This window comes from Cyprinus carpio, chromosome A7, assembly GCF_018340385.1.
Source record: "Cyprinus carpio isolate SPL01 chromosome A7, ASM1834038v1, whole genome shotgun sequence".
Classification (NCBI taxonomy): domain Eukaryota; kingdom Metazoa; phylum Chordata; class Actinopteri; order Cypriniformes; family Cyprinidae; genus Cyprinus; species Cyprinus carpio.
Window position 1 is genome coordinate 24,452,692 of NC_056578.1, and position 13,529 is coordinate 24,466,220.

The 13,529-nt window shown below is 36.3% G+C and overlaps 1 protein-coding gene across 14 annotated transcripts in view; it reads left to right on the forward strand.

Annotated features, from left to right (window-relative positions):
* Window positions 1–4,371: 4,371 nt before the first annotated feature.
* Window positions 4,372–13,529, forward strand: part of LOC109077475 (scribble planar cell polarity protein) — an 88,385-nt gene continuing 79,227 nt past the window's right edge. For all 14 annotated transcript variants that reach the window (XM_042760544.1, XM_042760538.1, XM_042760548.1 and 11 more), the window contains exon 1: window positions 4,372–5,248. In XM_042760544.1, the coding sequence (XP_042616478.1) occupies window positions 5,090–5,248 (159 nt within the window). In that variant the 5' untranslated portion in view covers window positions 4,372–5,089. The remainder of the gene's footprint in view (window positions 5,249–13,529) is intronic.

The following is a 13,529-nucleotide window of genomic DNA, read 5'->3' on the forward strand; positions in this document are numbered from 1 at the left end:
AGCATTTACTGCACAAAATTAGCGTTTGCCTGTTTATGAACAAAATTATGAAATTAAAACTAAGTATACAGATACTATGTAGAGTATCACTTATCAAACTAGGAGTATGAACTTTTTGACCAAGGGTTGAAACAAGCTAAAGTGCATGTTAGCATGTTAATGCTGATTCATATTAAAATCCCTGTATGCGTTTGTGTTTAGTGGGGATATTTCTCATCCCTGGCTGTTTTCTCCCGGAGAGTGTAAGTTTAGAGCCTTAGAATTCAGAGTTCCTCTGCTCTAGTATGTTCACAGTGCTGAAAACCAACCCAGCTGGCTGCTTAGTCATAACTCATTTACATACAATGCTTTCAAAGTGTAGTATTACATACAGAGTGTGTTAGAAGTGTATTACTCCTCCAAATAAATAGGCTTAAGGACATTTTTAAGTGAGAGATTGATGTAAATTAAACCAATATTTTAGGTAAGAATGATCTAGCAATTATCAATATTTCCTTCTATCCTAACAACCACTTGGCAACCATCCTGAATGCCCTAGTAACAATGACTTAGAAGCACCCTGGCAACACCCCACCAACGAAAGAGAGTTATTTATCCTCACACACCGAGTTCTGTCCTTTAAACAGAGAAAAATGCCAGTTAATGTGTTTAGATTCTACTGCTCCAGCTTTTAAATCAACAAATGAGGTTGAATTGTATTAAAAGCAGAACTAAAATTGATAAAAAAGTAAACAAGCATAAGTTATATGATCCCGCAAATTATTAGTTTAATAATTATCTATAGGCAAACTGATCTAAATTGTTAGCAACATGAGCTTTTAACAAAGACACAATGCACTAGCAACCACCCAGGACACCCTAGCAATGCCCCTGCAGATACACCGGGCACCCTAGCAACCACACAGCAGTCAGTTAATCCTAAAACCTACTCTGAGCTTTAGAAATTTATTTAAATGTAAAACGGCTTCAAACTTCCGGTTTTATAAAAGTATTTCACACTTAAAACTGCTTCAAAATCTAAATAGCTAGATATATAACCTTTTTACGTAAAGCTATTAAATCTACTTTATCGTCAAGCTTCCTCAAGTCAATATAAAGTTTCTCTCAGCAAACTTTTTTTTTTTTAATAGTTATATTTAAGTAGAAAATGAAAGCGTTTCAGAGTTTAAAAAGTCTGATGGTTAATTAATTCAAATATTATAATAATCAAGAATACCAAATCAGAATCTTGAATCATTTGGAATCACAAAATGATTCTGATGAATTATTTTCAATATATCAGCAGTAGGCACTCCCAGTTTCTGCTAAAAAATAAAAGATTGGTCATGGTCATATCTGCAGCGGAAATACTAAAGGAAATACTTAAGACAACATGTGGGGTCTTTGAATAGTGCTGAAGTCAAGAGAACCACACACACACACACACACACACACACAAAGACAGAGAGATCAAATTAGTTTTGTAGAATGTTATCTTTTAAAGCATTTTAATATTTTAAATTGGTTCGGCTACTTTAGAACATTAAAGATAAGTGTATTTGGGTACAAATGGAACAAATATTCTTGTCTTTGTGAACAATATGAACTATTTATAGTACTGATCATCATTTCTTTTAGAAGCCTAATGAAAGAAATATCACATTAAAAAAAAAAGGTTTTGTGTGGTAATAAAAAATAGCTCCAGCTACACGGTCTTTCCCGCAGGGTGGCGCACGTGCTTCAGCAGGACTAGATCTCTCCCTCTCCTCCTCCTCCAGACTCCTAGAGGTCGCCATCCGGAGGAGTCTCTCTCTCTGTGTGCCGTGGAGAGGCGCTCCGGGAGACTCACAACAGTGAGGCGGAGCTGGGAATGGATCAGCTACTGAAGCCTGACTTAACTCAGAAGAACCTCCACACACTCGCATACAAGAGCAGGAAGTTCCTCGACAGATAAAGCCCAGGAGGAGCGACGAGCGCGTCCCAGGGCTAGCCACCTATATGAGGAGGATAGAGAGGCTTGTGACGGATCGGTCCGGGACGGGCAGTAGAGGAGCACAAAGCCGGTGGAGTGTCCCTGGAGCGGCTTAGATCAGCCCAGCCCCCCCGCACAGCCGGTGTTCTGAAATATTCGGTGTCTGAGATTTTCGGTGACGCTGGGCGGAGCTTACATGAATATTCATGAGTTTTCCTGTTTCGCGTTAAAGCGTCTCTGAAAATATTAGTACGTTGTCACTGAAACATAAACGATTTTCAAAAAGGTATGTTTTAGCGTAGAATGACATTATGCTTAGTGTATTGTTGTTGTTTTTATTACTATTTTTAATATGCAAAATAATTTAAAGATTGTGATTGTCGTAATGATTTACCTGAGGTAGGCTATGCTCCAAATGAGCCTACAACAATTAAGCATTTTTATAATATTAAGAGTCCTTAAAATGTGTCGTTTAATAACTGTGTTCCAAAATGTATCTGTTGTGCCATAATAAAATGTATGATGATTATTCTGTGTCATTCCTAATCGTTTGCTCAATCATTCAAAAAAATGTTTTTAATTACAAAGCAAAAGATGATTTTTTTTTTTAATGCACACATGAACTGGAATATAAACATTCTTAATCTCTGTATTTATTTATTTATTTGTCTAAAAAAAATATACATTTAGTAGATAAAATGCACTATATATGCACTATATAGTTAAACAAAAATGTACAAATGTCTTTATACAATTTATTATTGTTTTTAATCATATACACATTGTGGTGCACTTGAAAATCATTTTGACTCAAATGTGTATTGGTCAAGTTTTGAAATCCACAACCTTGCAGTGCTTTAACAATTTTTTTTTGCTTATTTCTACAAACTTATAACAATTAAAATGTTTTGTAGTTTAATAGAAAGTGGCTATATCAAAACATACAGTAATTTGTATATTTTCATTTCAAAGATAAAAGTAGATTGCTTTTTGCTGAATAAAGACTTCAACTGATTCGGTGTTAAAAGTTTTATTCACCGATGTGGTGAAGGCATTACATAAATGACATTTACTACACACCTGTATAAATATAAAATACATGGTCATGTTTTGAAAAAAAAAAAAAAAACAGGTGAAAGCTACACGAGGATGTAACAACTTGTATATGTGTTCAGGGATAGGCCTACTGATCAACATAAGCAAATGTTTATATGATTTCTGTTGTAAGTAAATTATTAAATACATTATTAAAGTAAATTCCTATATGAACAAGAAATGGCAAACAGAAATTTATGCACCATGAACAAACTCAATGAAATCAGTCTAAATGTTGGGAGAATAAACATGCTTCCAAATCAATGGGATCATATTGTTTTATACCACTGCAGAATAAGCCATTCAAGAATGACCCACATGTTTTTAATATTAGTGGAATATCCACCAACATGATCTTTTTTACAAAACTCTCTATCCATGAAACATGTTTTTATTAGGTTGTGCTTGGTTTGATTACATTTGATTATCTTGATTCCAAAAGTGTGGATTTCAGGGAACAAAATGTAGTAAAACTTTAAAACTGGTTAAATAATACAACATTTGTATCAAATAGTAGGCTATACAAGTTTTTTAACTATTACACTGATAAAGTACACATCCACCATCCCCTGCATCAGATAAAAAAGCAAAAGTTAATTCCTGAGAACGTTGACGCATGTCTTCATGTATGTGTGCAATAGTGGCCTCATATATATAACTTGACAAAAATATAAGTCTCTCCATTAGAAGAGCTTCTGTAAGCTATAGGGAAAAAAATAACAGGCAGAAGTATCAAACTCTGCTGATTTGTAACAGATATATTAATTCCAAACAAACAGCTTCTCCACATGAACTGTAGGCTGTCATGCACTTCCATGTGACACCTTTTTTAAGGAGAAAAAAAAAAAGTGAAATAGTTGTTACTACATAAGAGTCTTTATATCGTTCTTCATTTCTCACCTTACAGTCTTACAATACAGTGAGCAAGTTTGTGCCACCATATGCTACACAACTTCAAATGACATACTTTTAATAGCAAAACAGAGGAATATGAGAAAATATTTAACAGCTACTGGCCCATTTACTTGTAGCGTATTCTAACGATAGGCTGCTTCTGGCATCAGTGGCTGTAATCGTTGAGTAAACATTTAAAACAGCAAACAATAACATTTTGTGCACAAACGAACAATTATATTCAACATTTGCTTATCTTCGTTAGAAGCTGAAACGTAATTAACCTACCTTGTTGAACAGTTTTTTGTGATCCGGTGAAAACGTACTAATATTATCAGAGTCGCTTTAACGCGAAACAGAAACACATGAATATTCATGTAAGCTCCGCCCAGCGTCACCGAAAATCTCAGACACCGAATATTTCAGAACACCGGCCCGCTGCTCTTAGCCTGTTGCTGCTGTGTATGTGATCTTATCACAACAGCCCGTCGCTTATCTCGCACATCTCAGCGACGCACGCGTCTGCAAGTAGTTTCGAGTTGTTTTGTCTTTGTTTGGAGGCTGGCTGGTGTATTTTGTAGTGGTCTGTCGCGTTCTGCAGCTGGCTAATCAGTTAGCTGTAGCATACCGTCGTGTGTACAGCAGCTTCACGGGCAAGATGTAGTTTGATTATTAGACATCATTTTATTATTACAAGACAAAACATGTGCGATAAAAGTGCGCGTGACATGAACCAACGAGTTTGTCCTATTTAAACTCCGCTTGTTCTCCGTGCTAACGCGGACTCACTTATTCCGTGCGACATAATCTCGTGCAATTCGACGAGGAGCTGTTCATGCTGCAGAACTGTGTGCGGCACATAAAATGTGTGTTTTATTGACTTCATTCGGCTTATGTTGAACCAAACTGTGAATGTGCTGAGTAACCCGGCTTGTGTATGAGGAGATATTTAACGGTTGGCTGACTGGACCGATCTCCTGGATGTCCCCTGCCATCACTGGAGTTAGTGGACATTTGCACAGGGGCTTTTATTTGACTGGTTTTGGTGGATAAAGGCCAGGGAGTTAGACGCGCCAGGACCAGCCTGTATCCCCATCGTTTGGCTGCTTGAGTGAGTCCCCGATGCGGAGGGTCTGAGTGCTCCGGGACATGCTGAAGTGTATCCCGCTGTGGCGGTGTAACCGTCACGTTGAGTCCGTGGATAAGCGGCACTGCTCGCTCACTGCGGTGCCCGATGAGATCTACCGCTACAGCCGCAGTCTGGAGGAGCTGCTCCTGGACGCCAACCAGCTGAGAGAGCTGCCCAAGGTAAGACACTGCTGTTTACACTCATCTCCGGCTTCGTGCACGTATCTCTGCTCGCCAGCCTCAGATGTAAATTATGCATAGAGCTGTAGCTGTTGTGAAGTTATCACATGCATGTGGTTAAACAGCGGCTCTCGTTTCAAGGTTTCCCACGGTCATAGAAAGGTTGAAATATCAGGGAAATTTAAGGCACTTTGTTTAGCTGTAAAATGTGTCATGGTCTAGGAGATTTGTCTTTTGTGTTCTCTTGGTGTATTTGTGGGTGCAGTCTGTATAAAGGTATTTAGGGGAAGACACCACCAGTGAATAGCTTAAATTTTGAATTAAAATATATCATAATACTTGAAGGTAATAGTTAAAGGTATTGCAAGTATTGGTATTGCAGAGGGGAATGCTGTCAACAGCCAGGAAAAAAAGACATTTCACCATTTTTAGCAATAAAATGTTCTAGAAATCAGGTGAATGATGTATGAACAAAGCCCCCTGTAAAAATAATAATAAAAAAAAAAAACTTGGATTGGAATAAAACTGGCTCATGAGGGAAAAAGCTACTTTTGACAAAACAGCTATTAAAGATATATATTGTAATTGAAATTGTTTTCCTTTCACTAGTCTGTCAGAAGACATGGTATGGACAAAAAACATTGAAAAAACATTGGATTTGATTGTAGTGTTATTTATTTATTTATTTTTTAAGTTCTTATCTAGTAATCTGAGCATTTGGAAAAGTAATTGGAAGATGGCTATTTTTCTATTATAATGGCAATTTATTGTTCAAAAGTTGTGGGAATTATTCTGTACTAAGGTTATAATAACAGCTGTCTATAGTACGTATTCATGGAGTTTTTGATGCCTTGGTTGTAGATTTTGTGAGATGTTGCAAGCATAAGCTCTGTCCCACACTTAAAAAAAGTGAAGAAATGGCAAAATAAGCTGCTGTCCTTTGGGGGCACTTATGCATGTTACACATCTGGCTCACTAACAATGCTAAAAGCTGATTGCTTTGTCCTTTTAATGTGGATTTCCTCTATGTTCTGTTAATGTGTGTGTATGAGAGAAAGAGACCCTGTTGACTGGGCTGTGAAACAAGTTCAGTAGTCTCTACATACAGTAAACACACAAGGAGTATTTTTTATTTTTTTACCTTGAGCATTTACATCTGCTCATAAGAATCATGAGAGACTGTTGGTGGGTTGCCAGAGCTAGCGTTCCCTAAAGTACACTGATAGCAAAATAAGCACATATGCTTGATTCAACATTAAAACTACTGTAAGCCATTGACAGCTACTGGCCAGTCATATGAAGAGCTCTTCTGTAGGCCGTATAATGCCAGGACTGTTGGCACAGCCTCACTGGCAGAAGACTCAATCTGTGTTAGTCAGTCTACAGTCAGCATCACTAACAGGGTCTGACAGAACGGCACAGGATTCTCTGACCTTGATGTGGAATAGCTGATCCGAGCGGACAGATCAGGCCCTGAGATTGGAGGTCTGAGTATGTGTGTGTATACTGTGTGCAGACAGTTGACATATAGCTTCTCCTCAGCCCTGTGGCAGAGAGAGAGAGTGAAAGAGAAACTAAAATTCAGGCAGCTCATTTCTGAAAAAAAAAGAGGTCTGGGGCATCAGAAGTGATCGACTGATATGTCTCATACAGAAGTTTAGGGAGAGTGTTGGCAAAGGTACGATATATTATGCTTAATAATACTGATTTTTAAAATATAATTTAATAGTAGATTGGCTTTTTAAACACTTGATTGGCTCTAGTTACAACACATTTACTCAGAGTTCACAGAAAATGTGTTACACAATTGCAATTTATTGGTATCAGTAGATATTAATAGAAAAATATAAATTAATACTTTTATTCTGCAAGGATGCATTAAATAGCTCAATAGTGACAGTAACGTGTACATTGTTGCCAAAGATTCTTTTTAAAATAGGCATAATTGCTGTATATTAATCAAAGAATCCTGAAAAAAGTGTCACACAAAAAATATTAAGCAGCTGTTTTCAACATTGATGTAAGATGTTTCTTGAGTAGCAAATCGGCATAATAATAATTTCTGAAGAATCATGTGACACTGAAGACTGCTAAAAATGTAGCTTTGCAATCACAGAAAAAAATAAAAGTAAATAAAATTGTAAAGTTATTTTTCAGTGTAGTATTTCGCTATAGTAGTATTTTTATTGTATTTTTGATCAATAAATGCCACCTTGTTGAGCTTTGTTCAAAAACTTCACTCGAAAACATAAAAATAAAAAAAAGTTGTCCCCAAACCTTTGAGTGGTATGGTGTATTGTAATGTAATTCTTTGCCATCATCTAATGCTCACTTAAAGTTAATTTTCTAAAGCACTAATAATTTAATAACAATGATAACTGTAATATCCATTTTTCATGTGCATTATAATGTTGTGACGCCCCAACTTACTTGTAGCAATTAAAGGGATTGATTTTTAGGTTTTTTTTTTTGTCAATATTTGCCTCTATATATTTGCATTTTTTTTCATTAACTTGTTCCAGTTTTCACAGTAGTGCCCTATTCATCTGAGTAGAAGTGCTCCGTTACACATTTACTGTAACACTTAGATGGACGGTCTCAGCAGGCCTGAGTCTGTGCTTTTTGAGAAGGCCATATGGTGACTCCGTGTGTCGCTACTCCGCCATGTGCTTTGAGATGGGCTTTAATCTGCTTACTGCTCCTTCTCTCCCAGACTCACTCTGGACGCTCTGTATAGCATCAGATGTCTTTCCTGTTTTTCTTAAAGACTGCTTTTCAGCATGGACAATGTCCACATCTTTAGCTCCATGCACATGGTCATAGTGCAGGATTTGGGATTAGCACTGTACCCTGACTCGTGTTAATGCTTCTCAGGCCGTGACCCTTTGCAGTTGGGTTTGAGCCATGTTTCAGTATGTTGGGCTGAGGCTGTCTGTAGAAGATAGCTTTGTGTAAAAACTTCTGCTTGTATAGACAGGGTCAAATGTGTGGCCTGGCACAGTACTTTAAGCTGAACAGATGGGGGTTTAGGTGCTCTTGTTCACTACAGGTCCCCACCTGAAAGGCTTATGTTCACTTTAATGCTTGGATATGTATAGTTCAAAAAAGCACCTTTATAGAAAGTCCAAAAATAGAAACGTTTGAGAGTGTAATGCAGGGCACAAAGCAAGAGTAAGTGTAGGAAATTACCTCTCAGACAAAACGATGAGCAGCAAAAGACTTCGGATCAAGTGTTTTGCCAATTCAATTTTAATATGAGCACCTGGGTGGCTCATAAAAGTGCCTTCAGCCTTTTCCAGGAGTTGGATTACATGAGAAAACATGTTGCTAAAGAGTCTGGGAGCTGAAGCCCCTGTGTTGCCACTGATAAAACTGTTGGGCAAAGCTGACAGCATTCGAGGAATTCCCCATCACACCCTCCGAAAACATCAATGTGAAGCTTCCACCGTGCTGTTATGCAATCCCTAATCCTCACTGTTCCTGTGCTATTGTGTGACAGTCGAGCACCCGCCTCGTCACAGTAAATTCCTCACCTCGGAGATGTTGAGCTCTAACCGGATTAACCCAGAATGCCCTCATCCACATTCACAAGGCACAGAAATGGCATTAGCTGTAGTTTCATCATTAACAAGTGTATCACACACACATAATCTGTGGTTTAGGAGGTACATGGGGAAGCTTTCAGAAATCTGAACTTTTTCCCTGAAGGGTTTGGGAGGGAGAAACGCTCCTTGGCTTTGACAGTTGTGGAAGATCTTGCGATTGTTTACATAGTAGGCTCTTTCTGCTAATCTGACGTCTCCCACCCAGCTGCACATTTTAAATGTCCACGCTTATTATTTCAGCTCTGTCAGCATTGTCCTCCTTTATCAGCCGTGATTTGTATGACGACTGTGAAGAAAGAGAAGGAAATGTTTATTATGCAGCTGGAGTTGCGAGTTTTGAATGGGTAAAATGCTAGCTGTATGTTTTATTTGATTTTAGATCAAGGTTTCAAGCCTTCCTCTGTTCTTATTGACACAGATGTTGTCAGACCATTCGGTGCAACATGAAGTAATTCGGCTGACACCAGTAACAGGAAACAAAGTATTGAACTGTAGAAGCAAGCGAAACAAGGAAATCAAATAACATCTAATGTTCATTCATAGGCGCCTGTCCAGCAGGTGTTCCTCTCTTACCTGTGAACTACATGTTTGTGCATTGAAAGTGTGCGAAATGATACTTCACATTATACCCTGATGTATTAAAATTTTTTTTTTATAAATTGTAATTTTTCATCAAAATATTTGGTAACACTTTTTTTTAAATGTGTCCTTGTTACACTTGTTACATGTATTTGTTATAGTAATAAAAGTAAATTATGTATAATTACAAGCTACTAAAATTAAACCTCAAGCCTAAAACTATAATCAGGACATGTCAGTTAATATTACACAGTAAAGCAGCAATTAAACAGCTAGAGGAGCCATTTAAATGAAGTTTGAACATATTTTTAAAATAGGTTTATTTATGTCTTTATTTATTTTAGCTTTTTGATTCCTTTATTTATTTAATTCATCCAGCTGCTGTGCTCTTGAGTTTACTAAAATGTTGAACTTTTCAGTCATGACTTGTCATTTACTTGTTTTTGGAAATTAAGAGGTAAATCTCTCTTTGTGACATCCAGATGTATTAGGATGACTTTTGCTTGTCAGTTGTGCGTGAAAATGTCATGGCTCTAAATTAGCATAGCAGTAGTCACGAGGTCTGTGTTAGCTCTCACTGCAAATCTGTCTTCTTGATTGGATGTTTCAGGGCTGTACAGTATAAGCATTTCACTCATTTGCAAGTGAAAATTACTCTAGAAATGTTAAAAATTATTTGGCGTGAGTGTCATAAATGTGTCAGAAATTTCTGTAGAAGTGAACTGCTCATTTTGCCATTACTGTACCCCTACCCAGCATCCCTCTTTTGTGTGACGTCCCTGGAGCCGATTATGGCTTTCATTCATCTGTAAAAACACATTTAACCCCTTGTCCCCTTCCTCTCTCTGCTGCACGAGCCGTGTCGTCACACTAAGCCTGTCCCTCAAGGCTCTCTTGAGTGGACTGGCTGTCTGCAGCTGTCTGCTCCAAGCGTACAGTCACTGCTCGCTGGATGGTTAAGATCTGTAGAGAAGTGAAAAGAACTACCTTCTGTCTGCCGTCCAGGCCTGTGTTTATACTGGAGTGTGCAGTCTTCCTTGAAATACAGCAGTCAGAGGGTGATGCTAATGTTTTCTTATGTCAAAAAATAATTTTTATTAAAGCTTTTAAACACATTTTCTAGTTTCTTGTGTGACAGACAAAAAACAAACCAAAAAAACATTTCATTCACGTGGATCAACACAGAAACTAGCCTCATTATGAAGCCTCTTATTAAATGGATGTCAACTTAGTCTCTCAAGGCTGAAATACACTACAAATTTTTGCCCCGATTTTCCACCGATTTACAGTTTGGAGAAGTTCACATTAGTTGCCAAAGGTCAGAGCCAGTCTTTAAATTTGAGTTGATAGAATCTATTGAAAATCAATTAACTTAACTTAAAGTGACAACCATCGCTTAATATTTAAAGTCTGTTTATGAAGTATTTACATAGACGTTCAATGTGGAAGAGCTTAAATAGCACACTGAGCTTAATGGGAGCAGAAACAATTTTTATGTTAATTAATATGTAATATTAATATGTGATATTTATTAACATGACAAGATTTAGCAAAATAAATAATCTAGGTCATGTATTAAGTTCATACATATTTTATTATGAACAACTACTGTTAAAGATTTTTGTTAATTTATTATTTTTATTTTAGTTGTCACACTGAAGCAATGTGATTTTCATAGTAGTGCACCGTTTAAGCTCACCTTAAAATATGAAATCTTTAAAAAAAAATACAGCAGTATAAAACCACAGACCTGCAATAAACTATCAATTTAAAATATTATGGATGTAAAAGTACTAGCCAGTAATGCCTGTGAAGTTATATATTAGCATAGCACACAATCTTATACAGCTAATCAGCTAACTGTGATCTCTTACATCTGTGCTGTGTTGCTAAAATCTAACTGTAATTATTTCCCTCATCCAAGTTCCAGGCTATAATCTGCAAATGTCTAAACAATAATCTCTTAATTTTACAACAGGAAGAGAAATTTACTCAAAATAAAGGCTTAAACCTCTAAAAAATGCACATTTAAAGGGCTCCTCTTTAGAGGTCAACCGATGTATCGGTTTTGCTGATTAATCGGCACCGATAGTTGATTGCTGGAACAATCAGTTATCGGCAAAAATCCATGCAGATAGTTTTCTAGGTTGCGTCCGTTGCTGGAGTGGCTGAAAAGGGTCTGTTTTCATTATACAGCGCGAGAGTGGCCTCTAGTGGTTGAAATCACTGACAGCACATGCTATTTGTTTAGACGCGTGAAGCTGCATGCTGAAATTTCAGACCCGGATTTAAATGCAGCTGACAGAAATCCTGTCATTCACATAGTTTTCCATTAAATTACATTATATTCACCCTGAATCGTTGTTAATGTACATAATGAATTGTATATTGAGCATTTTCATCGAAACATTTGTTTTTCTGTGGCTCTAATAAAGTCTGTATGCTTCATTTATAGAGCTATAATATAGATCACTCTTTCCGTTTGCTCAGTTTAAAAAAAAAAAAAACTGAACTTCAAACTTATTTATGCCTAATTGTTCACTCTTGAAGTAAACTTCATTTAAACTGAAGCGCGTGTGATGCTCACGGTGATTCCTGCATCTGTCGTCTCTCTAAATGAGCACGTAAACACATGAACAACTTCTCCAGAACTGCTCTGAGAGAGCTTTCATGAGCTTTGATTTGAGTAAAACTAGCCTCATATCACATACACAGAACTGTAAAGGTATTCACGGCAACCCGTCAAAATAAAAGTCCTGTCTATTTTTCAGTAGAATGTACATAGAGCCTACTACTACTACTACTACTACTACTACTAAAATGAAACAAACATTATTTTTTAAGGAATAATCACACAACATTTCTTCCATGTTTTAATTTTAATAGTAAATCCCCTTTGTTTGCCAGATAAATGAAATTTATGTTTCATGCCTTCATTTGATAACCAGAAAAATTGTAATATACAACACAGAATTTTTGAGGGGAAAAAATCATAAGGCTTCTTTAAGAAAAAAATTAATAAATTTAGTTGTTTTATGGATTCAAATAATTAGATATGCTAAAACACAGATTTTGGAAACAATAAAAAATATGGTGAGAAAAAATAAAACATTTCATAGGGCCCTAAACATGTCATTTTTGTTAACTTTTATTAAATTGATGTGAAAATGTATAAGTTTCATGGTTTTAATTAATTAGACTTGCTCTTTAATTAAAAAACTTTAACTATTAAAATGGAGTTGAGAAAAATTAAAACAGAAAAAAACTGAATCCAGAAAAATTTAAACAGAGATAACGGAATTTGGAAAAAAATAAAACGGATTTTGTGGTAATTTCAGCATTTACTATTACTATTATTATTACTTTTATTATTATTAATACTACTAGTATGAATCAGTACTGTTTTTATTTTGTTTTTGTTTTTTTTAAATAAAGCACTATTTTAGTTTTTGTTCAGTATCCATTTTAAAAACTATGGGTTAATTAATCGGTATCGGCCAGTGTGGTTCAACGTAGCTATCGGTATCGGCAAAATCCACTATCGGTCGACCTCTGCTCCTCTTTTGGGGAAAGTTTTCAGACTGCTTTCAAATAGGGGTGGGCGCTATACAAGTATGAAAGTGGCTACCGGTTTTATGTTGTTCCATGATATCGTTATATATTCATGAATTCAAATTTTGCATTTATATAGTTTTGTTCAATTTGGTATGCTTTGCAGATTTGAACACAAATGACGATAAAGAATTGAGGCTGAATGTTTTTGTCCTCTTTGTGCAAAGCCATACTACACAGGCATTAGTAATCAGACACATAGAGCATCGTAACAGACCAAATTAATAGAGCGCAAATCGTCTACTCCAGTGGTTCCCAAACTGAGGGATAGTGTACAGACAGCAGATTATTTTGCAAAATAAATGATGCTGAAAATTCAGCTGCACATCACATGAATACAGTAGCCTGTATGTTAAAACATTCAAATAGATAATTTAAATTGACAATATTTCACAATATTACTGTATTAATACTGTATTTTTAATAAATAAATGTAGTCTTGGTGAGCATAAGAGACTTTAAAAAAAAAAAAAAAAAAAATTGGG